Genomic DNA, 26,297 nt, shown 5'->3' with positions numbered 1-26,297 from the left:
CCATTTTCAAAATGAATTAGAATATTTGTACATTTTATCAACATTCACATTAACAAGCATATATGTACACTGGGAGCTGGTCACTCATTAATGAAGAGGGCACGAGAATAAGGTCCCTACTTCATGGACAGTGAGTGAGTATGGTTTTTACACCGCTTCTAGCTATATTCCAACAAGATTGCGGCAGGGGACACCAGAAGTGGACTTCACACATTACACCCATGTGGGGAATCAAACCTGGGTTTTCGGCTTGAGCGAACACTTTGACCACTAGGCTACCCCACCGCCCTTGCTCTCAAGGCTTCCCCTCGATGCCTAAATGTGAGTGACCAGTTCTTTAGGTATTGATTATTTCAAATGTCTCTTTGAACAAGAGTGAAAAGGATAAGTTCAAAAAACGAACATTATGCTTTGCTAACACAAATAAGCACTGTGGAAGAACTCTGAGACAAGAGCTGGAATATGTACAGGAGATATTTCAGATACAGAATAAATAACGTTAACATGCCATGGACATACTTATAGAACATTTTCTGAATATGGAAGCAACAGTCATGGTGTGAAAGATCTTCAGAACTTAATGTTTTCATTGCATCAACCACGTACCATAAGGAGTATGATTGGCTCACTGACTGAACTTACAATCAGATCTCTTTCCCCGATATGATACCTCTGTGAGAAGATCTGAGTGAGGACACATGAAGTGAACCCTGAGAAAATATTCACGCCCAAACCTGATAATTTATGCATGAGATCTTGAGCCAATCGGGTATGAGCTTGCTAAAGTGTTTTGACATCATTTCCTTAGAACCTGCTTTGACAACCTTGTTGTTTCTAATCTGCTCCTTATTGGCTGTAGACATTAAAATAGGATATTTGATATATCTACAATCTACGGGCATGGCCTTTCTCACTTACATTTGAAACTGACCGATTCACTTCACTTTCCGATATGCTGGTCCGATTAACTTCCTTAAAACACAACAGTCTAAATATTTTGCTGATTTGTACAAAAAAGTCTGATGCTAATGGCTCGCTGTATAGAAAGTGATTTGAAGGGACATGCGAAAGCTCATTTGATTTCCACAAAGGAGGCAGAAAAGTTGTGCAAAAGAACTGATTTTAATTAGACTCATTCCTTGCCAGGAATAGATGTTTCTGCTTAAAAGGTCAGGTGGCAACTTGTCGGGTAATCAACACATATTGCCTCCTCAATAGGACAATCTATCAAGGCCAAAAGTTATTGGTCAGCGATGGACAAGTAACTGTATCAGTAAATATATACTGAAAGGCAAGAGAAATGTCGCAATACTGGAAATGACATTTAAGTATCAATGGAGTATTTGAACATTTAAGTTGAATGGCAATCGTTCGCTTGGCTTTTTTCTGAACACAGCAGCTATGGCTAGGTTAACAAGAGATCAACGACATCAAGCCATTGGACGCCTAGACGCTGGTCAACGTGCTCGAGTCATTGCTAATGACTTAAATTGCAGCGTACGAACGATGGAACGTCTTAGACAGCGAAACAACGCCACCAACAGCACAGATGACCGTCCACGTAGTGGTCAACCCCGTGTAACAACACGTCGCCAGGACCGTCATATCGTAAATCAACACCTCTCGTTAACCTAGCCATAGCTGCTGTGTTCAGAAAACAAGTGAGAGATTGCCATTCAAGCCGGCAATTTGTGCCTGAATGCATGCATGATGCACGTGCATCTTGATTCCAATGTTGTGTTTGTGCGACCGCTTCCCTTTCCACAAACAAAAACATTTTTCTAACCTCAATCTCAAACAATACTTTATTGGGCAATACGGCCACGATTTATGTTTTCCTCAAACTCGACTTCCAGTGTATATTTAAAAGAAAATAGGTTCAAATACTCCATTGATACGTAAATGGCATTTTCAATATCACGTTTCTTTTGCCTTCAAGTATATAATCCTGGAAGACGAAACTCTTGACACAGTATTAGAGATGCTGCTTCCTTCTGGCAATGCGTCAAACAACGTACCATAAATAAAAACATGTAATGCTGAACCACAAAATATATTTCTTCTTTTTGTCTGTCTCCATAAAATGTGAAAATCCACAGGCATGAAAACAAACAGTGTCTCCTTATATCCCAGGTTATTGGGACACGTACACTGCAATACAGGTGAAAGCGAAACGTAAGGCAGGATATTGTCTTGAACATAATAAACTACAAAAATATATTGAGATTTTAAAACGAGCGAGAGCTGATTATGGAAAGTATTCCAACTAGATCTTTCCAAATGTTTTTATTTATTTTTTATTAAAAAATATTGAGTTGGAATATTTTCCACATTCAACATCCACAAGGTTTGTGATCTAATTACTACACACTGGACGGGAAAACAGTGTGATCCATCATGACAAATCAAGCAGACGATGACTGGTGTAAACAAAACAAAGGGAGATAACTCTGTCACAACTACTTTATAGATAAAACAAACAATTAAAAATATTCCATTGAAAAATAATACTAATCCCTAGGACACCTAAATTGATTTTTAATTATCCACAAATGTAGTGTTTTGTTTGGTTGACATTTTCGGTAAAAAACTGCTTGAATATAGTTGAATGAATGTTAATTGAAAATATAGAGGTGGCAAAAGAAAGTTCGGCACTATGACGTCACTATCGTTGAATAACCTAGTTTGATTACACAACACTCGTTGGATAACTTTCAGCTGGTTACACTACAACGGTTTCAAATAACCAAATTATCTCATAAAGATATTCAGAACACGTGTAATAAAAGTAAAAAGTGACAGCATTATGTGCAGAGGTATACAAGGAGAAATTAATATGTTTTAAAATGTATTTTTAATATAACTATAAATATACTATAATTAAAACTTCTTTGATATGTTTACTATGTTTTAATTGCTGAGTATATCTAACTTTTTAGGAAAAAGAAATATACTCTTGTGCCATTTTTTTGGTCAAAGTGTATTTAAAGCTGTTAAAGTGTGTTAAAGCTGCTGTTTCAGCCCAATTTAAGAAGAAAACCGAAATCCAGAACTGATGCCGGTCACACGTGTACCACTTTGGTGAAACAACCATGTACAGAGGTTATCAATATCGATCACAGACATCGATCATCGTTACATGACTATCGATCGATTAGGCCAGACCAATTTTATTTGAATGTAATTTTTCAAGAATAAGAAAAAAAAAGAAAATTAATTTTCCCCGCTCAAAAAATAAAATCCTAATATTTTTATTGGCCAAAAATGTAAACTTACAAGAAAAATGTTTCTTTAGATTGTTTTTTGCCCCATTTAAACTTCATAAATTGCCAAAAGTAAAATACTTTGAGTATTTACAAGGAATATTACTTTGACTGGTGATTTTATTTTATTTTTTTTCCCTCCTGCCTTTAGGTTTTCTGAGGACAAAAATCTGTAAAACAAGAAATAAAATTGGTCTGGCCTTATGGATAAATATCGGAGAAGTAACTGAGCAAAAACTACTAAAAAATATGAAAGACATCAACATATTACACATCAGTGGTGACATATAAAGGCTTGAATTACCTTAAAAAATGCTGTCCTGAATGTACTTTGGGAGCAGTCCATGTATAAAAACTTAACTTGGTGTATTTTTTGAGTGAATTTAAAAAAAATATTATATCACAATAGCTAATTTCTGATGTTATCAATTACATATTTTCATATCCATTATGATTAATAACGATTCCCATTGATGATATTTCCGATTAGCGATCTTTTTAACCAGCCCTAGGTTCTGTGGCTGACATACGTAGAAACAGGCAAATCTAGATTCGAACCGCCAATATGGTTCAGGTGTGCCGATGGAAAGCAAATCTGTAAAGTAAATTGTGGTGCCATGGGCTGCTGGCTTGTGTCCCTCACACGTTATGATGAAACATGGGGAAACATGGGGAAACATGGGGAAACAAGGGGAAACAAGGGCTGTGTCATGAAAGATGATTGGTTGGAATGTATGAGTTGAGTTGAGGCAGATCAGACGGCTGGTCATCCCTGCTCCATGTTTTGTGTCGTCAATGTTCAGTGTTCAACACTTGTCTGTCCATACTAGAACATCATCAGCTTAACACACACACACTTCACACACAACTACACTTATGCTGTAGCTGACCAGATTCACACCAAACTTTTGACTTTTGGCTATTTTTCATGTAAATAATTCATTTGTTTCATGGCTGCCAAGAAACTGTTCTGTTTGTGCATATTTCTGAATAAACCATACATTGAAAATATCTTCAATTTTCTACAATTTGCACTATCCCGCATAGTGACACCACATATATCCCACGATGCACTGCTAGCACCATCATTGATAGTGAAAGCACACATATCCCATGATGCTCTGCTTGCACCATCATTGATAGTGACACCACATATATCCCATGATGCACTGCTAGCACCATCATTGATAGAGACACCACATATATCCCACGATGCACTGCTAGCACTATCATTGATAGAGACACCACATATATCCCATGATGCACTGCTAGCAGCAACCAGGATTGTCACGCCCATACATCTATGATGCCCTATCCAGAATGGCGATGCTTGATGGAGGAACGAACCAGTTTGATCACCTTATAGGGATCAATATTTACGTTTGTACCCTGAAAAAAGGAAAAATATTTAAATAATGTATAAACCTCTCCCATACATTACAACCACCGGCATCACACCACTGCAAGCTCTGCCCCAATGAGTGGTGGTGGGGTAGCCTAGTGGTTAAAACGTTTTTTCACACCGAAGACCCAGGTTCAATTCCCCACATGGGTACAATGTGTGAACCCCATTCCTGGTGTCCCCCACCAACGTAAAACCAAACCCACTCACTCACTCTGCCCCAATGATGGCTCTAAGTAACATGAGAGAAACATAATGGCAATCCTGAAATGTTTGGCAGTTTCGGATAACGTGACCCATGTTCCTCAGGTTTTTTCATGACCCTCCCCGAAAAGACACAGAACTTTAAATTTTAATTCAAATCTCAATTTTGCATCTTCCTTCCTCTAGAGGACATCGGGGTATCTTGGTGGTTAAAACGTTCGTTTGTCAAACCAAAAACCCGGGTTATTCACCACATGGGTACAATGTGAGAAGATTATTTCGTGTGTCCCCCGCCGTGATATTGCTGGAATATCGCGGCATAAAACCATACTCCCTCACTCGCTCTTTCCTCTAGAGACAGTAATATTTTTGGTGACCCTTCCCTGATTCCCCCTGACCGATATATAAACAATCAGTCCCTGGGCTCCCCAACAGATCACTCACAGCGAACAGCTCGAGGGAGCTCATGTCTGTCCTGACATCTGCCACAGCGCCCCGAGTCACGACACGAGCATACGCTGGAATCGCACCTGCATCAGAACCCTGGAATTTGACAAAAATCATTTGGTAACATGACATAGAAAAACCTTTTCTTGCTTGTTTGTTTGTTGTTGAACACCATGCTCATAAATTCTCCAACTATATAATGGCGGTCTGTAAACAACTGAGTCTGGACCAGCCAATCTAGTGATTGATGTCATGAGCATTGATCTACATAATTAGGATATGATGACATGACATGAAAACCTTGACCAATTTTGTGTTAAAGACATTCCAACATACATTTTTGTCCCTTTTACTATATCTGGGCACTCAGTGGAAAGTAAACTTAGAACAAGCATTCTTCATGTTCACAGCCTCACCCAAACGGGGCGGTGGGTTAGCCTCGTGGTTAAAGCGTTCGCTTATCATGCTGAAGACCCGGGTTCGATTCTCCACATGGGCACAATGTGTGATACCCATTTCTGTTGTCCCCCGCCGTGATATTGCTGGAATATTGCTAAAAGCGGCGTAAGACTAAACTCACTCATCAGTAATATATAGTTCTATAACTGAGAAATCTGCCAGTCAAAATTGAAAATTGGAAATATATCCTGAGAATTACATGTGAACACCAAACAAACATAAAGAATAAAACCAATCTTCACTGCTGTCTCAATTCATCCTTTCAACAAACCAAACACACACATGGCTCAACTGATGCCTCTTCATGATCATTACCTCAGTTTGGGGTTATCTCCCTTTTGAGTGTTACTTACCAAAGGGGGGAGCCCAATACCCATACTGAAGCAGAGCTTGTCTATATCATCAATGAAGGCTGCAACGTAAAGAACACGTCACAGACACATAATCCTTGTAAGGTTTTCTTTGTTGTTTAATGCCACACGCAGCAATATTCCAGCTTTCCGGCAGGGTCTGTAAATACTCCATTCTTAACCAGGGCCTACAGTCCGTTTGAGTCAGAAACGGACCGATGAATTGCAAATTTTATCATTGTACAAAATTGCCACATAAATATAAATAATACACATGTTTATCATTTACTAATATCCAACAGCTTTCTTATATTTGAAAATTTTCCGGACTCCACCAGCCAGGTGTTAGAGAAACACGTGCACAAATGCCCACCAAGTTATTGATTCATTAGCCTGTGCTGTGCTGTCTCCATCCTTTCTCGCACACCTGGCTGTCCCTTTCTCTGCACTCCTCCCTCGTAACAAATAGTGAACTGTGTCAAAATTTTAATGGTAGTTTCATAAAGAACTTTTTTGGTGGAGTCCGGAAAATTTTCAAATATAAAAAAGCTGTTGGGTATTAGTAAAATGATAAACATGTGTACTATTTATATTTATGTGGCAATTTTGTACAATGATAAAATTTGCAATTCATTGGTCCGTTTCTGACTCAAACGGACTGTAGATTTTCGAAACTCTCTTCACACAAAAATAGTCGTAAGTTAATGTTAATGTATGGCACATACGACTATCTTAGCGCTAAGAGAGCTACGAAAATCTAGGCCCTGGCACTCCAGTGATCAACATCAGGTGCATCCATCTACACATTTGGGAACCGATGACATGTTTCAACCAAGTCAGCGTGCCCGACCACGTGATCCTGTTAGTCACATCTTACGACAAGCATGGGTTGCTGAAGACTCTCAATGAATCGACAGTTATTAAGAATCCACACCAAGAATTGCCAACTGACCTCGAAGTGTATAGTAGATAAGCTGGAAGAAGCTCTCCCCAGATGTGGGGCTAAAGATGATCACTTCATGGTCCTTCTTTGGAGCCTGCAACAAACCAGGAATGAAATGCTTCTCCATATTCTCCTAAATGATCAATTCTACAATACGGGGAAGGATGGGCTGGAATTTTTGTCAGACATGGAATAAAATAAAATTTCTGAGAGAATGATCTAAACAGGCAGTGTGCCCCACAACAGGTTAATTTTCAGAACATCCAACAGTGTATGAGTTATGAATTCAGTAAATGACATCGTGAGCGGCGATCTAATTTAATTGGGATATAATGAAATTCATCAACTAAGTCAATGATTCAGACATCAAGCCCATTTCTCTCCTACCATGACATTGCCTTTTTTAATACATAAGGTTGAATGCACTAATATGATGCTCTATCAATGTACTTGTACTAAAGTTGGGTGAAGTGATGCCTCAGTATTACACAACTGCCACAGACTAATTTCCATATCACATGACAAGATTTCTTTGTGTTTGCAAATACATAACAAGTGCATTTATAATGAGCTAAACTCCATTCACTAAACTCCGCTCATAGCGCTAACACTCCAACTTTTATTACCCCTTATAACCCAACCTGCCAGTGAGGCGCTAGGTTATTAGTCACATGACTTATCCCACCGGGTACCCATTTTCTGCTGGGTGAACAGAGGCAATTGTGAACAAACTCACTTGCCTCAGGTGAGACCACAGGTAGCACATGTAGATCATTGAGGGGCAGGACTGAAGTCCTGGAAACTCTCATGAGTCAAGCTGCCAAACTCAGTCACCCACCCAAGAACTCTCTGCGCCCAGCGTTGCTAAACTTCAACTGATTTGTGACCTGAGCTCTATGCACGGGACCACATGCACACCACAGAATACATACATGTATGCTTACTGTGACATCAGTACAGACTTGCCTAATGCAAGCCTCTCAGTGCACTCTACTCATTGTTTAGCACAAATATATAAATATGCTCGTACAAATGCACCACAGATGTCAATGACATTATACTTCTACATCACCAGGGTTTTACGCAACGTGCAAATGTGCATCCCGTACGCACAAATGTAGAGAATGGACGCATGATTAAATTTCACTGCATCCTGAGGGACGCACAATATTATTCATTGTACCCACAACACATCTATGACTCTGCTAAGTATTTGGTTGTTTCATTCAGAGCTAGTTACGAGCATCATTTCATCCACCAGTCCATATGATCAATGATTCATTCCAGGCTCTAAAGAAATTATCAAAACATACAGTTCTCTACACTGTTACTTCACAGGACCCTCATATTGTCTGCAAGGACCCCCTAAAACTGATAATTAGGGGTCCCTCAGACCCCCATGTTTGTGAGTCGAGGTAAAACCCTGCATCACAGTGACTATTTTGCTAGCTCTCCAACGACAGCATTTGGAGACGTCCGACAATGTACACAACAACGGGAAAGGAAATAGTGTTTCACGTTTGAGGACATTTTCACAGATTTTATCCAGTTGTGTAACTTGTCAAACACAAAACGGATGAAAATCATACACAATGTCTTGAATGTAAGACGTAACCAATGTACACCTGGCAGAGGTAATACGATGAAAGCATGGAACTCTGGGTAAGAGCTTTCATTAAAGATATCACTTTCAAAACAAAAAAAAGTTGTTTCGTCACTAAATGAATATAGGATACCATTTAAAAAGTATTGCAACATATGGAGAATCTCATCCAAGTGTCTCTGATGTTACATATGTCAACACAACAAACTTTTAATACTTTCATACAATTATTGACAAATGATATATTTGAGAACAAAAAACCACTGATCATCCTATATCTAACCAACAACTTCACAGAAGTAATCTTCAGACAAAATGAAAGTCATCAGAAAACATCATTGGTGAAATGGACGTGCAGGGTTTTACAGGACATGTAAATGTGCATCCAGTCCACACAGGGATTTACAGGACATGTAAATGTGCCTCAAGTCCACACAGGGATTTACAGGACATGTAAATGTGCATCCAGTCTACACAGGGATTTACAGGACATGCAAATGTGCATCCAGTCCACACAGCGATTTACAGGACATGTAAATGTGCATCCAGTCCACACAGGGATTTACAGGACATGTATATGTGAATCCAGTCCACGTAAATGTGCATCCAGTCCACCCAGGGATTTACAGGACATGTAAATGTGCATCCAGTCCACACAGGGATTTACAGGACATGTAAATGTGCATCCTGTCCACACAGGGATTTACAGGACGCGAATTCCTGCGTCCTATGCTCATAAAATTGACAGTGGACGCAACAAAATGTATAAGCGCGTCCACAGGGACTCTGAAAAAGCGGACCAATGAATTGCAATCTAACTCGAAAAACTAATAAACATAACATACTCAATGAAACGCTGATCATAATCAAAACATCATACCCACTCTGTGAGGTTTTTGCAGAATTTTTATCCTAAAAATAATAAAGTTGTTTAACAAACTATCATTAAAATATTGACACAGTTCAGTTTGTTACGAGGGAGGAGTGCAGAGAAAGGGACAGCCAGGTGTTGGAGAAGCACGTTCACAGACAAAGTTATTTATTCATTAACCTGTGCTGTGCCGTCTCCATCCGTTCTCGAACACCTGGCTGTCCCTTTCTCTGCACTCCTCCCTAACAAATAGTGAACTGTGTCAATATTTTATTTTACTAGCTGGGTTATGGTATCATTTTCAGTTTAATTACTGTAACAATGATATGATCATGATACATAATACAATAACAGTATCAATAATAATATATAAGTGTCTGGGACCCTCATTTTGTAGTCCAAGACCCCGGAAAATTAAGAGTATGAGTCCCAGGGACCCTCAAATACAGGACTCCATGTAAATCTCTGAACAAATGTAGAGAATGGATGCAGAACAACAATTCACTGTGTCCAGAGGGATGTATACTACTCACACTTTGCTAAGGATCACAAAATTTCACACCTTTACTTAAACGTAGATTTATAATTTGAAATTGTATCTCTACTCTGAATCAAGTAAAAAATCAGTACATATGTTGAGCTCAAAACACATATTGTCTACACTAACGGGCCAAACAGACCCATGACAACAGACCAGCATCACAACTGTGTTAACAGATCCAATGCAAAAGAGCCACCTAAATTCTTAAATATACTACTCACACTTTGCTAAGGATCACAGAAATTCACAACTTTACTTAAACGTAGATTCATAATTTCGAAATTGTATCCATTTAAAACTGGATAAATAATAATATGGTAACCTTATGCACTTGATACATGAGTAACCATAAAAATGGTTTTCATGGCACCAATCAACCATTTTGTAAATCATGGAACAAGTCACTGACAAATAAACAACACGTCAGTTGCAGGTATGGGATCCACAAGATGCAATGACATACTGAAACCTAGGAACCATGCTTACAATAAGCTTAGGTATTTAAACCAAATTTGACCCCACATAATAGTTTTCTGTTGAATACATGATTTGATCCTTAGCAAAGTGTGAATAGTACATTATTCATTGCACCCACAACACATCTATGACTTTGCTAGGTGTTTGGTAGTTTCTTTCAGAGCAGTAATGTGCATCATTTCAGCCATCAGTCCACATGATCAATGATTCATTCTAGGCTCTACAGAAACTATCAAAACGTACACCTCCCCACACTGTTACTTAACAGGACTCTCATATTGTCATCAATCCTCGATAATCTCCAGGGTATAAGTTACGATCACTCTCCACTATACCCTGGATGCATCCACGGCTTGGGGGCGATGATTTTATTACCTCCCTTTGCTGGCTTTTTATCCAGTCAGGTGCCTACGCTGGGAAGTTGAGCGTACCAATCACTACTCACTTTCGCGTCTTAAATTATCTAACTGTTTAAACTTGGCAACACAATTGATGCAGAGGTACTCTGAAAGAAATAGAAGAGTTCTTTCATATATTCTTTTTAAAGTTTCAGATCGGTGAATTTGTCTTTATTATTTCCCAAAAAATCTGAGTGGCACTGCGAACAAACCTTTGCAACTGCGACCGCAATCTTTGTTGACACTGGCAAGCTCGGTTGTAACGGCGGCTTAGCTGATTGGCTACTGTGAGAATGCGGAGCCAGCCAAGGGAGGTAATAAAATCATCGCCCCCAAGCCGTGGATGCATCCAGGGTATAGTGGAGAGTGATCGTAACGTATACCCTGGAGATTATCAAGGATGATTGTCATCAAGGATCTTTAAAACCAACAATTGGGGGTTCCCATCAACCCCATGTTTGTGAACCGAGGTAAAACCCTGGATGTGACATGTGCATGTTATACTTACTATACTCGCAACGGCCACAGCTTCCCCATGTCGGACTGACAGCCCCATCGCACTGTAGACGGAGACGAGGTCTGTGAAGTAGTTGTGGTTGAACCTGCGGTAGTACTCCTCCGCTCCTTCCCTCCACGCTTCCACCACACCTACACTCACAAGGACCCATGCAGATCCAGGTTAGAATTGGTTAAGACCCAAAAAAGTAATTGCTAAATGTCATAATGCATAGTACTGAACAGCGTATCTAAAGTGAAAATGTCAAAACCACTATTATTTCATTCATCAAAAAGTTTTAAAAATTGTCTTGCTATTGTTCTGAAGAGGGATCAGGTGCTTTACCAAAGAATCACAGGGGTGGAAATAACCCATTGCCCGATGCCCGAGTCCAGTGTTTTTTTCTGTCGGGCAAGCAAATTTGTATATCACACTGTACCAGTGTCCAGTTGATTTTCCAATATTAATTATGTTGTTTATTTTTAAAATCAACAAGAAAATGGCCGGTATAGTGGAAAAATTATCAGGGCAAGTGATTTTACATGTGCCACTGTACCGGAGTACACTAGCAATTTTAAAGTTATTTCCACCCCTGAATCAAATGAAACAATTGAACACAACAATGCTATTGAGCAATACTGACCGTGGTACATGTGTGGGGTGAGGAATCCATGTACATGGGGGTGTATCTGGCTGGCGCCGGCATGGGGGAACATGTCCCACACCATCTGGGGGTACTGAGCGACGGGGTCTCGTTTGTGGGCGACCTTGAACCTGGACAGACAAACATTATTAGGGACTGACAGGGTTGGTTGGTTTTTTGCCGCACTCAGCAATATTCCATCTATATGGCGGCCTTCTGTAAATAATCAAGTCTGGACCAGACCATCCAGTGATAAACAGCATGAGCATCCTTCTACAAAATATGATGAGTCGTGAGTCTGATCAACCGATGTTATTAGTCGCCTCTTACGACAAGCATGGGTTACTGAAGACCAATTTGTGATGAGTTGTAAGATAAATGTTATTTGACAATCACAAGTTCAGTGACCCGTTTCTTACACATCCTAAAACCATTTTACGATCAACGTAATACAAACAACAACAGGTGACATATGCCATTAGTCTTACAAGTTGTATTAAACATATCTAAGGGGTTAGATCAATATATTCTAACCTCGATCTTCACAGGTCGATACAGAGCGAAGGCTGGGACACACCTATTGTACGAGTCAACTACCTACCACTCTTGTGAGAGTTTCATGAGATCCATGAACTCAGCCCTGTTCCAGTTGAGAGGGTGATGTTTTTTAAACATGAACAGGGCGTGCCACTTCTCCATCTTGAAGGTGTTTGATGCTGTGTAGGACATGGAAGACTCGAGGCGGTGTGTCTCATGCTCTGCCGTGAAACTGGGAACATCACAGTATTGTTACCTGAGGCACGGATTGTCACTGGAATCGGGTTCCGCGGCTTCCACCACACCTACACTCACAAGGACCCATGCAGATCCAGGTTAGAATTGGTTAAGACCCAAAAAGTAATTGCTAAATGTCATAATGCATAGTACTGAACAGCGTTATCTAAAGTGAAAATGTCAAACCACTATTATTTCATTCATCAAAAAGTTTTAAAAATTGTCTTGCTATTGTTCTGAAGAGGGATCAGGTGCTTTACCAAAGAATCACAGGGTGGAAATAACCCATTGCCCGATGCCCGAGTCCAGTGTTTTTTTCTGTCGGGCAAGCAAATTTGTATATCACACTGTACCAGTGTCCAGTTGATTTTCCAATATTAATTATGTTGTTTATTTTAAAAATCAACAAGAAAATGGCCGGTATAGTGGAAAAATTATCAGGGCAAAGTGATTTTACATGTGCCACTGTACCGGAGTACACTAGCAATTTTAAAGTTATTTCCACCCCTGAATCAAATGAAACAATTGAACACAACAATGCTATTGAGCAATACTGACCGTGGTACATGTGTGGGGTGAGGAATCCATGTACATGGGGGTGTATCTGGCTGGCGCCGGCATGGGGGAACATGTCCCACACCATCTGGGGGTACTGAGCGACGGGGTCTCGTTTGAGGGCGACCTTGAACCTGGACAGACAAACATTATTAGGGACTGACAGGGTTGGTTGGTTTTTTGCCGCACTCAGCAATATTCCATCTATATGGCGGCCTTCTGTAAATAATCAAGTCTGGACCAGACCATCCAGTGATAAACAGCATGAGCATCCTTCTACAAAATATGATGAGTCGTGAGTCTGATCAACCGATGTTATTAGTCGCCTCTTACGACAAGCATGGGTTACTGAAGACCAATTTGTGATGAGTTGTAAGATAAATGTTATTTGACAATCACAAGTTCAGTGACCCGTTTCTTACACATCCTAAAACCATTTTACGATCAACGTAATACAAACAACAACAGGTGACATATGCCATTAGTCTTACAAGTTGTATTAAACATATCTAAGGGGTTAGATCAATATATTCTAACCTCGATCTTCACAGGTCGATACAGAGCGAAGGCTGGGACACACCTATTGTACGAGTCAACTACCTACCACTCTTGTGAGAGTTTCATGAGATCCATGAACTCAGCCCTGTTCCAGTTGAGAGGGTGATGTTTTTTAAACATGAACAGGGCGTGCCACTTCTCCATCTTGAAGGTGTTTGATGCTGTGTAGGACATGGAAGACTCGAGGCGGTGTGTCTCATGCTCTGCCGTGAAACTGGGAACATCACAGTATTGTTACCTGAGGCACGGATTGTCACTGGAATCGGGGTTCCGTGCTTAATACATCGCTCTACTTGGATCACATATCCCAGAATTAGGATCATACATTGCAGTGCTTGGATCATACATTGCAGTGCTTGGATCATACATGACAGTGCTTGTGCTTGTATCATACCTGACAGTGCTTGTATCATACATGACAGTGCTTGTATCATACATTGCAGTGCTTGTATCATACATGACAGTGCTTGTATCATACATTTCAGTGCTTGTATCATACATGAAAGAGCTTGGATCAAACATGAATGTGCTTGTATCATACATGGCAGTGCTTGTATCATACATGACAGTGCTTGTATCATACATGGCAGTGCTTGGATCATACATGACAGTGCTTGGATCATGCTTGCATCATACATGACAGAGCTTGGATCATACATGAAAGTGCTTGTATCATACATGACAGTGCTTTGATCATACATGGCAGTGCTTGTATCATACATGACAGTGCTTGGATCATACATGACAGTGCTTGCATCATACATTACAGTGGTTTGATCATACATGACAGTGCTTGTATCATACATTACAGTGCTTTGATCATACATGACAGTGCTTGTATCATACATGGCAGTGCTTGGATCATACATTACAGTGGTTTGATCATACATGACAGTGCTTGCATCATACATGACAGTGCTTGTATCATACATTTCAGTGCTTGTATCATACATGAAAGAGCTTGGATCAAACATGACAGTGCTTGTATCATACATGGCAGTGCTTGTATCATACATGACAGTGCTTGTATCATACATGGCAGTGCTTGGATCATACATGACAGTGCTTGGATCATGCTTGCATCATACATGACAGAGCTTGGATCATACATGAAAGTGCTTGTATCATACATGACAGTGCTTTGATCATACATGGCAGTGCTTGTATCATACATGACAGTGCTTGGATCATACATGACAGTGCTTGCATCATACATTACAGTGGTTTGATCATACATGACAGTGCTTGTATCATACATTACAGTGCTTTGATCATACATGACAGTGCTTGTATCATACATTACAGTGCTTTGATCATACATGGCAGTGCTTGTATCATACATGGCAGTGCTTGGATCATACATTAGAGTGCTTGTATCATACATGGCAGTGCTTGTATCATACATGGCAGTGCTTGGATCATACATTAGAGTGCTTGTATCATACATTAGAGTGCTTGTATCATACACTGCAGAACTAGGTTCATACATCACAGTACTAAGATCATACATCACAGTACTAAGATCATACATCACAGTATGGACATCATCATATTTTGCTCACACTCCCCCAATTTTATGTGAGACTTTTTTCAGCAACCCTACATACAGCTAAAATGTTTTCACCCATACCCCCAAACCACACAAAACCCCACTGTACAACCATTTCGAAACATTTGCATGCCTCTCCCATTCCCACATGAGAGTTAGGGAACAGGGCAGGTCCAGTGCAGAAATCTGCATGGAATACGTATTAAATGATAACAAAGATTCCTCAGAGTTTTGTTCTGTGTCGTGATCCAATGGTACTTACTTTTTATAATTGCAGAAATCGCAGGATTCCCTACTGTTGACAACCAGTCTTTCTACACTGAAACACAACATAACACAGTCAGGGATAGAAATAACCAACAAAGTCAACTCAGCCATACAGTGATAACATGTAGTGATAACTGTCAGACATTCTACTAGACTAGAATAGACAGATTTATCATTAATAAAGCTGTCTGGATAGTAGGCTAACTTTTATTCTTGCATCAACATAAGCTGTTAATAACAGCAACACAGATAATCTAAAATAATTACACCACTTGGATCTCAGGCACTGAATTATGTGTGTAAATTCTAACATCTAACCAGTATAGGTTTACCAATATTTCAGAATAATGATGAGGAGATATTTATTGAAGGTCATATCACCATGGTGATCATGGAAATGATTAACATATGTATACCACAGGTCACGGCACTTCACGAGACCTTCGTACTTCCGGGGACAAACGTTTCATACCTTTTTGAATGGTCTCATGGTTGTCAGTTGACAGTAAGGAACCGATAATCCTTGCAGGAATAACAAATTTCCGATCTACACATCCCCGAATCAGCTAACTATTATGACTGTCGACAGCTGTGACAGCCACGCATGGTTGTACACTTGGTCCGGTCTAGTAAAGTAATATTTGGTGGTCGCACAATTTGGAACCAGAACTTGTTCTTGAATATACGCCTGTCACCGGAAATCTGGTACCGGAAGTAAGTTGAGCCCTGTCTCACATATCGCAAGTTGGCGCGTGCAAAGGGAGCCGGGAACCAGATTGGTACCATAAGTAGCGCCTTGCGAGACTTACAGGCCCTATTGTACACAGGCTGATGAAATTAAGCGATGTTAACACTAAGATGCTCTAAACTCTGATACTTTAACACATCCTTACAAGAACCACTTCCCTGTCATTGCTTCGTGGAATGTGGCTCCAGTACTTTTGGTAACATGGATTTACTAGCCTCAGATCTATCAAAACATACCCCCCAGATCACAGGACTGGCCACTTGAAAATTTTATCTGTTTCGCTCCAAAGTTGCCTGTTCTAATTTGTCTGGACACAAAAGTGAAGACATGAAGATGCATATTTACTTTTCTTTTTATGTCTTCTGTAGTAGTTGTAGTAGTAGTAGTAGTAGTAGTAGTAGTAGTAGTAGTAGTAGTAGTAGTAGTAGTAGTAGTAGTATTCATTGTCTCCAAAAGTGAAGAAGTGAAGATGAATATGTACTTCTCTAATTATCTCTTTTGTAACAGTAGTAGTAGTGAGTGAGTTTGGTTTTACGCCGGACTCAGCAATATTCCAGCTATATGGTGGCGGTCTGTAAATAATCTGGACCAGACAATCCAGTGATCAACAGCAAGAGCATCGATCTGTGCAACTGGGAACAGATTACACGTGTCAACCAAGCCAGCCAGCCTGCCTGACCACCCGATCTACACAATTGGGATACGATGACATGTGTCAACCAAGTCAGCAAGCCTGAACCAAACGAACCAAATGAACCCAGGAGCAACCAAGTAATATGACTCATAGCACCGACTTACCTAATTGCCAAACTTTGTTTGGATGATATTTGTATAAAACGATTGTAACTAGATATGTGACCTGTCAACGTGTATGGCTTTTGTATAGAGTGAATGTACCTACTGATGTGAATAAAAAAATGTGGAAAAAAAAATAATTCAGCAAGCCTGACCACCCGATCCTGTTAGTTGCCTTTTATGACAAGCATGAATTACTGAAGATCAATTCTAACCCGGATCTTCTCGGGTCCAATGGTAGAGTAGTAGTGGTAGTAGTGGTAGTAGTAGTCATTGTCACATAGTAGTAGTAGTAGTGAGTGAGTGAGTTTAGTTTTTACGCCACTTTTAGCAATATTCCAGCAGTATCATGGCGGGGCACACAAGAAACAGACTTCACACATTGTACCCATGTGGGGAATCGAACCCGGGTCTTCGGTGTGACGAGTGAGCGCATTGACCACAAGGCTACCCCACCGCCCAAGTAATAGTAATAGTAGTTGTGATAGTAAAGTGAGTGAGTTCATATTCTTCTTCACATCGGCAATATTTCAGTCACAACATGACTAGATGTAGTGGTAGCAGTAGTATTCATTGTTGCATAGTTGTAGTTTTCTACAGGCAAGCCCAGATTCTGTGTCTTTCGCAACATTGCTTGACATAAGCGGCTAACAAAGCCTTGACCTCAATCTCAGGAAACTCAGAATACAGCATGGATTGCTGTTAATTTATTATCTGTTTGAAGAAAAGTCATGATCTAGTTCCTGCCGTCCATGATTCTTCACAAGGCTGAAGGTCATTGTCTGACTGACTGAGTTTGGTTTTACGCCGCTTTTAGCAATATTCCAGCAACATCACGGCGGGGGACACCAGAAATGGGCTTCACACATTGTGCCCATGGGGGGATTCGAACCCGGGTCTTGGGCGTGACGAGCGAATGCTTTAACCATTAGGCTACCACACCGCCCCTGGGTCGTTGTCTGATGATCAGGACCTAGTTGTATCAAACCTTCATTACTAATGGCGACATTAAGACCTACAGACTCATTAAATCCTTAATGAAGCAGTAATTAAGGGCATGGTGCAATTCATTTTTTATTCAGTACCTGCAGTGCAACCGGGCTTATTTGTTTGGCTGCACCAAAACATTTAGGTTGCACCATGAAATAATGTCACTGGTTCTAAAAAGTAACATTATAAGTTGTTCACTGGTCACGAGGAGGGACATGGGCTGATGTACCCTCTGTGTTTGTTTTTCTCACCCTTCAGGCTCAAGGTGAGTTGAGGTGAAATTGGGTTTAACGTTGTGCTTGAGAATATTTCGCTCATATGACGACGTGCACGCGTGTTTATTCTTGTATGTGCGGCTGCTTGTACTAGCCCAGACTTGAGCTGGTTTTATAGTGCTAGCCCACTGAGATACCATGCCGCAGTGAAGCATGAATACCCCACTCAGACACATTATACTGACTCCGAGCCGACCAGTCCTTGTTGTACCCATTAATGCCGAGCGCCAGGCAGGGACCAACAAGTACCATATTTTAACGTCTTTTGGTATGACGCGGTCGGGGGATCGAACCCGCGACGTTCCGTTCTCCGGGCGGACGTGAATAACTTATTTATCTTACCAAACACCTCAATGTTAATTTTGAACTGTTTGAAGCTCGGGTATTGGATCAAATATGGAATATCGGAGTTAGGCAACAGCCCAAACACTACTAACACGAAGTACCAAACGAATTCCACAGTTCGGCCTTTCAAGCAGGTAACATAGAAAATGTTACCCACGGGGCACATTGATTGACTCAGCCAATCAGAAAACGACATTAATTTGTGAGGTAAGATAAAACTCTTTGTTCAGCAATTTTCTTAACAAGTACCCCATGATGATAAGTGATAAATGATTCTGTTTCAATTTGACATTACCTTATCTATAAATCACAGATATATGATTACTGATAACTACACAAATATTTCTTGTGGAAAAAAACGTATTACTTCCAGTCACTTACTTCAATGTCACTACAAGATGTTGGAGGATCTTACCTGCACCCTGTTACTAAAGGTAACCTACACCAGCCATTTTTAACATGCACCTGTGCAGGTTGTAAATAGCAAAATCGCACCCTGAAGGGTATCCTTAAAATAAGTTGCATCAAACGCTTATTGGCGTTATCTAATGATGCAATAACGCGAGTCTTCTTATCAACCTGTCATCAAATTCAGGTTTCCCCTAAACACATCCAGCAATTCCCTGGCATAAAAATTGCGAACCGATGACATGTGTCAACCTGTTAGTCACCTCTTACGATGGGTTACTGAAGATCAATATTCTAACCCGTACCTTCACGGGTCGAGCTGGATAAGAAACCCATGTATATACTTAATAGTAAGTTGTGCAGCACAGTTACCCAAGAAAGAACAAAGGCTATTTGGGCAGACGTAACTTTGAAAGGTGAAGTGAGTGAGTTAAGTTTGACACCGCTTTTAGCAATATTCCAGCAATGTCACACCACAAATGGACTCCACGCAATGTACCAATGTAGGGATTTGAACCCGGGTCTTCAGCGTGATGAGCAAATGCTTTAACCACTAGGCTATCTCATCGCCCCTCAAAAGGTAAAGGTCACGCAGTTTGTCAGTGTATCATAAAAGTATTAAAAAAGATAAAAACAAATGGATGGCTGAAAGAGAATTGTACATGCATGAATTATATACAACTTCCACTAACCAGTTTGGTGGAAACAAATTAATAAGAGAAATCTTTACTATGCCCGCCAGACAAATGCCACTATATTAATTAATTTCAATAATGCAGGGCTTGACTTAAGAGATGTTTTATCCCACTTGCACCAGGTGCAACCTAAGATAAAAACCTAGTTGCACCAGTCAAATTCAAGTTGCACTGTTTTATTGCAATATGTAATATCAGAAATATGCTAATGAATTATTTAGATGTTTTATTCAGAAGTTTACCCACTCAAAAATTGACTTGCACCTGGTGCATGTTAGACTAATAACTAGGTTGCACTTTGTAATATTGGGTTGCACCAGTGCAAGCAACAAAGCACTAAATCGAGCCCTGTGATGTCACAAAAAATCTTCAAAATGTTCCAAGACTTCTATTTCCCAAAAATGTATTGTCACAGTTGAATTTTGTCTTTGTTACCCACCAACAATACCACACATGCTGTTACGGATGACTTTAGGACAAAAACTCTTCTCTTTAGAAATGATTTTTGACAACTGACCATAGCTGACATGAAATCTGTAAGCAAAATAACATGCAACACATTACTATTGTCTCTCCGGCTCAGCAGGTGTTTTCATCGGTCGTTTGTCCCTCAGAGGGTTGAAGATGGTGTACTCCCGAGTAATCCGGTTGAAAACATGAGTCACTTCCTGAGAGAGAAAACATTTATCATTTTTTGACGTTTTACAATTCAGCACCATTTCAGTACACAACGGCCACTAATAAATAACCAGATATGGACTCAACAATCTGTGAGGTTTGGTTTGTTGTTTTAGGCCACACTCAGAAATATTCCATCTATATGGTGACTGACCGTAAATAATTCAGTCTGGACCAGACAATCTAGTGATGAACAGCATGAGCATCGATCTGCGCCATTGGGAACCGATGACGTATCAACCAAGCCAACGAGCCTGACCACCCGGTCCCGTGAGTCGCCTCTTACGACAAGTATGGTTTACTGAAGGTACATTCTGACCTGAACCTACTCGGGTAGTAACAGGATTGGGTGGTCTAGCTTGCCGACATGTCATCATATTCTAGCTGTGTCGTAAGAGGCGACTAACGGGATCGGGTGGTCAGGCTCGTTGGCTTGGTTGACACGTCATCGGTTCCCAAAGGCGCAGGTCGATGCTCATGCCGTTGATCACTGGATTGTCTGATCCAGACTCGATTATTTACAGTCCGCCGCCATACAGCTAGAATATTGCTGAGTGCGGTGTAAAACTAAACTCACTCACTCACGATCCCGCTACTCGCCTCTTACAGCAAGCATGTCAAACCTGTGGGGAGGGCGGTGGGGTAGGCAAATGGTTAAGCGTTGGCTCATCACGCCAAAGACCCGGGTTCGATACCCCAAATGGATACAATGTGTGAAGCCAATTTCTGGTGTCCCTTGCCGTGATACTGCCTGAATATTCCTAAAAGCAGCTTAGTACCCACCTCATTCACTCACACCTGTGGTTGATCTCAGAGGCATTTTTAACCTGTCTTCAGATTAGTACTCAGACCAGTTTAGTTAACGCGTTACAACAAGCATGTTATAGTATGGAAGCATTTTGGATCTCCCTAGCAAGGATAATTATTTTGTCACAAATAGACAAATTATTAAGTTTATCATAAATAGCTCTTATAAAACCATTTTTATGTTTCAAGTAAATGAAATAGAATATTTATAAAAGAGCCTTTAGGGTCTACTTCATATTAAGAGCTAAAAGCCACCATAGGCAAATTACCTACAAATCACTTCTAAAACATATACAAAAAGGGTTTATATTGCTGATGTTTTAAGAAAGGACCACATGTATTGCAAGTCTGGTATTTGAGTGAACTAAAACAAATCAAATGAGACCTATCACATGAGGTCCATGAACTTTTTGTGAGCTCTATCATTGTCTGATATTGAACCAAGTTGTAGTGTCAGGATGTTGTATGAGAAATATTGCCAATATCATCTCTTGAATCCATTAGGCAATATGGATTAAGGTTTAAATGTTGGTATGTACACTAATACTTCCAACCATACCAGTCTGTCTCACAGTCCCTGAAGCACATTATTTGCCCTATCGCCTAGCCCTCTCTGCAATGCTAAGCCCTAAATGAAGCAGGTCTCGATTTCCTCAGGTTCTGAATCTCCCTTCTCACTTCATTCTCTTCCCACAGAGGTTACTCCTGTCATATCTTCCTACATAACCTCTGTTCTAATACGGCCCTTTCATGGTGTGAGCGTTCAAGACTTGTGATTGGAGGCAATCAGATTTAGTTGTGCAATCAGCGACGTTGTTTCAAAAGTGATCATTCGCAAGGCCTCGGTAATTTCCGTATACTTTAAGAAAACTAAACCTCTTCCCCTGCGCGATGCGCAAACGTTTCTTCTAGACAGAACTCAGTCATGTTATGGCGGATCAGTGGCGTCTCCATCGCCCTCGTTGACAACGGACAAGCTAGCCATTAAACGTCTTGTGTGTAACATCAACACAAGTCCCCGGCAGATTTGTGGCCTCACATTTGCTTGTGTTAGTCAAGTTGAATCTAAGTCGATGTAACACGTGTTCTGATTGGATAGAAAGAAGGGAGATAATTCGTGTTGCGATCTTTTGCCACTAGGGGATTTTACAAGAACCAGGAAATATGGCCTTATTAGAACAGAGGTTCGTAGGAAGATATGACAAGTAACCTCTGTTGGAAGAGAATGATCTCACTTGGGCGCCTTTTTAATCTAAATGGGTTTATTTGATACTATCAAAATTATGTATATTCAGAGACTAAGCGTTAGTCTACCACCATACCTGCTTATAAACCTGCTGAAATAACTCTTCACTGTCACCTAGCCAGTTCTTCACCTTGGCTTGGAATGGTTTGGGCAAGATAACTGGCGCTGGTCTCTTGGACACAGAAAACATAGCTGTAAAGCGTTGGTAGAGATCTCTGGGGAGGAATGAGATAATTAACATGATTAAATCACTTGGTATTCAGATACTCTTAATCTTTCGGGAGATGGAGAATGACTCCCTCATCAGATCAATTTAGTTACCTGTTATAAAGACCCAGCACTCATTGCTTTCCTATTATTAGGGCTCCTTGCCTCTAGGCAGGAGACCTATTGTAATCGTTCGGATTATTATTATTATTATTATTTATTATTCCGCAAATGCCAGTATGGTAGATGATGTCCTGGTGATTCCAGAACACTAATTGTTTTGAAAGTAGACCCAAGAACAACTGAGATACAGCCTTTTAAAGAAGGAACTATTTCTTCTCCGGAACTACTTAAAAGGTACATGACCCCCCGTGGCCCTGGCTGTATTTGGAAGATCCGCTCACCTGTCAAAACATGTGTTCTGGCTCCGTTTTGTACGATGATATCTAGCCCTCAGATACAATGGATAGAAAGTAAAGCCAAGGAGACCTCATCGTTGCCTGCAACTATATTTTTTCCTGTGTTCTATGATTTATTTGTTTGTTGTTTAACACTGCAAACAGCAATATCCCAGCTATATGGTAGCAGTCTGTAAAAATGTCCAGACCAGACAATCCAGTGATCAACCAAGTCAACCAGCCTGACCACCCGATCTTGTTAATCATCTTTTGTCGAAGACTAATTCTAACCCAGATATTCACTGGTCAGGGAGACAAAGAAGACTCCTTAATCAGACCAAGTTAATTACCTGTTATACAGACCCAGCACTCATTGTTTTTGAGTGAGTGAGTATGGTTTTACGCCACTTTTAGCAATATTCCAGCAACATCATGGCAGGTGACACCAGAAATGGGCTTCACACATTGTACCCATGCGAGGATTCGAACCCAGGTATTCAGCGTGAAGAGCGAACACTTTAACCACTTGGCTACCTTAACGCCCGTTGTGTTCTTTGAACAGCAAAATATTAACATATAGTGGATGCTATTCGGAATAAATATGAGTCTGCATCTAAATGCTCAAATCCAGCTTTGTAAATGTTTTAACAAAACCAAGATACAACATGTCCTTGACTCTGGTTACAACAACCATACCTGCATTCAGTCTTTGAAGACATTCCCCATTCCTTCACAAAGAAATCCAATTTGCCAATTGACATATCTGTCATACGGAAGCAGCGTTCATCAAAATATTTCTGAAATGATGAAACATATTTATAAAAACGTTTAGCACAGCACTTGGAGCAGGAACAGAACACTGCTGTACATTAGTTTATTGTTGATTCTAGGATATATATATTTGTGTGGAGTTTGAAATATATTAATTTTGTATATAAAATCTTGTGTTTTGTTGTCATGGTGGCTTCAAAGCCCTGAATTCTGCGGAGATGAGGACCGGGGCAGGATAATCTTGTTACACTGGTTTGCTGGTTCTAAGTTTGTCAGGATAATATCTGTACGAGTATGTTTTTCACCAAAATGACAAAATGTCTTTAACCTACACAACTCCTGGCTTTCCGCCCACATTAAGTTGACATGATATTAATGGAATACTGTTAAAACCAACACATTCACTCATAACCTCGTACCTCCGTGAACACTGTGTCTGCTGTGAACTGCGGCCACACGGAGTACACTTCGTCCGCTGTGATGGAGGTCGCTGTTTTGAGACCATGGCATGATGGGTAAAACCACATATACCCGATAATAATTGTGACTAAAATACACAGAATGAAACAATTCCGTTTATTCAGCATTGTGGTGCGCATCCTGTCATCTTTCATCGTTGTAAGAGAGCTTGTTTGTCACCAAACTGTTTTATGTCACCATAATGAAGTGTCATCCAAGAAGCTTATCTGGAAAAGGAAACATTTGGTACGAATTTGAAAAACATTCAATTCTATTTTAATAGAGTATCTACTGGAATATTTAACTTGCAAGATTACTGTTGATGTAGATACCCTATTTGCCATGGCTGCCTAAAAAATTACTGCGGTCGGAGGTGGGGGTGTGGGGTGTGGGTTTGAGGTATCATTTGGTTTCGTTGAACTCAGCAATATTCCAGCTATATGGCTATATCAGTAAATAATCGAGTCTGGACTAGTCCAGCATATAACTAGACGACTTTGCACTTTACCAAGGTGTGCTCGACCTTGGCTGGAATACGAGTTTATTCATATGAACTAAGTCTGGACTTGACAATGCAGTGATCAACAGCATGAGCATCTATTTAAGCAAGTAGGTGGAATACGAGTTTATTCATATGAACTAAGTCTGGACTTGACAATGCAGTGATCAACAGCATGAGCATCTATTTAAGCAAGTGGGATTCGATGAAATGTGTGAACCAAGTCAGCGAGCCTGATCCCCCAGGGTAAGAGTTCCGCCCGTTAATCGCCTTTTACCACAAGCATTGAAGCAAGGGTTGCTGAAGATCAATTCTACCCTTTATCTTCACCAGTTTTTGAGGTATCCTAATTATACGCATTTTGTATGATTTTGATATCTCGCCCAACTCCACCCCTGTCATAGAGGGGCAGACGAGTAGTTGTAGTTACTGTGCTTGGTGAGTGAAAACTTTGATTGCATTACGCACAAGGTACGGTAAGAATGTTTCGATTGCTAACTAATAATATTGCTGTATGATTTTCCAATGTGACAACAATGCTCCCACAACCTACCTTTCACTCAGTACACGACGGAAATACGTCGGTAGTCGACAACGTGGAAAGAGAGATATTAGATATTAGATCAGATATTAGATCTACCACTCAAATCGATCGATGCCAATCTGGTTTTCGGAGTATGTTGCGCATAATACTCCGGGAACCAGATTGGATCTAAGCAGGTTCCCGGCTCCCTTTGCGCGTCGTCAACTTGCGCCAAAGCTGGGAGCCGGTATAGCTGGTAAAGTATCTGTTATATTAAAAGTACCTCTCACAATTAACCACCCACCTAACAACAGGATTGTTTCCACACAATGTGGGTAAAACAAAACGCTACTTTTTGCTACTCTGCGTACCTTCAAGGGTCAACGGATATAATCAATTGCACCAAAATACACAACATTATTAATGACAGTAAAGTTTTTGTCCAAGATATTTTTTATGGATTAAACTTCTTTTTTAATTTCTCTCACAACGTTTCGAGACCATTCCAGGTCCCTTCATCAGGTGATGAATAGTTGTATAACTAATTAATACCTGATGAAGGGACCTGGAATGGTCTCGAAACGTTGTGAGAGAAATTAAAAAAGAAGTTTAATCCATAAAAAATATCTTGGACATCAATGTACAACTTCTAA

General features: G+C 40.3%; 1 protein-coding gene across 1 annotated transcript; it reads right to left on the bottom strand.

Annotated features, from left to right (window-relative positions):
- Window positions 1-4,281: 4,281 nt before the first annotated feature.
- LOC124289725 lies at window positions 4,282-25,794 on the bottom strand. The gene is made up of 16 exons (XM_046726358.1): window positions 25,675-25,794; window positions 24,583-24,849; window positions 24,089-24,189; window positions 22,864-23,002; window positions 20,621-20,724; window positions 15,796-15,852; window positions 14,031-14,198; window positions 13,430-13,560; window positions 12,910-12,939; window positions 12,699-12,879; window positions 12,098-12,228; window positions 11,467-11,606; window positions 7,078-7,162; window positions 6,129-6,187; window positions 5,314-5,412; window positions 4,282-4,652 (listed from the first exon to the last, which is right to left on the bottom strand). The coding sequence occupies exons 2-16, from the start codon at window positions 24,775-24,777 to the stop codon at window positions 4,575-4,577; spliced, it is 1,698 nt and encodes a 565-aa protein (XP_046582314.1). The 5' UTR covers window positions 24,778-24,849; window positions 25,675-25,794; the 3' UTR covers window positions 4,282-4,574.
- Window positions 25,795-26,297: the final 503 nt, after the last annotated feature.

This window comes from Haliotis rubra, unplaced genomic scaffold (genome assembly GCF_003918875.1).
Source record: "Haliotis rubra isolate DU_JTF1 unplaced genomic scaffold, ASM391887v1 Scf448, whole genome shotgun sequence".
Classification (NCBI taxonomy): Eukaryota; Metazoa; Mollusca; class Gastropoda; order Lepetellida; family Haliotidae; genus Haliotis; species Haliotis rubra.
Note: the sequence above shows the minus strand (reverse complement) of the source record. Positions and strands in the feature narration are given on the sequence as shown.

Bases quoted from the DNA above. Each gene is read 5' to 3' on its own strand.
- LOC124289725 (XM_046726358.1), bottom strand. From the start codon at position 24,777: ATGAAAGATGACAGGATGCGCACCACAATGCTGAATAAACGGAATTGT. The intron at 12,229-12,698 runs GTAGGTAGTTGA...TTGTCTGTCCAG, and splicing joins ATGAAACTCTCACAAGAGTG to GTTCAAGGTCGCCCACAAAC. The intron at 4,653-5,313 runs GTGAGTGATCTG...TCCTTTTTTCAG, and splicing joins GCTCCCTCGAGCTGTTCGCT to GGTACAAACGTAAATATTGA.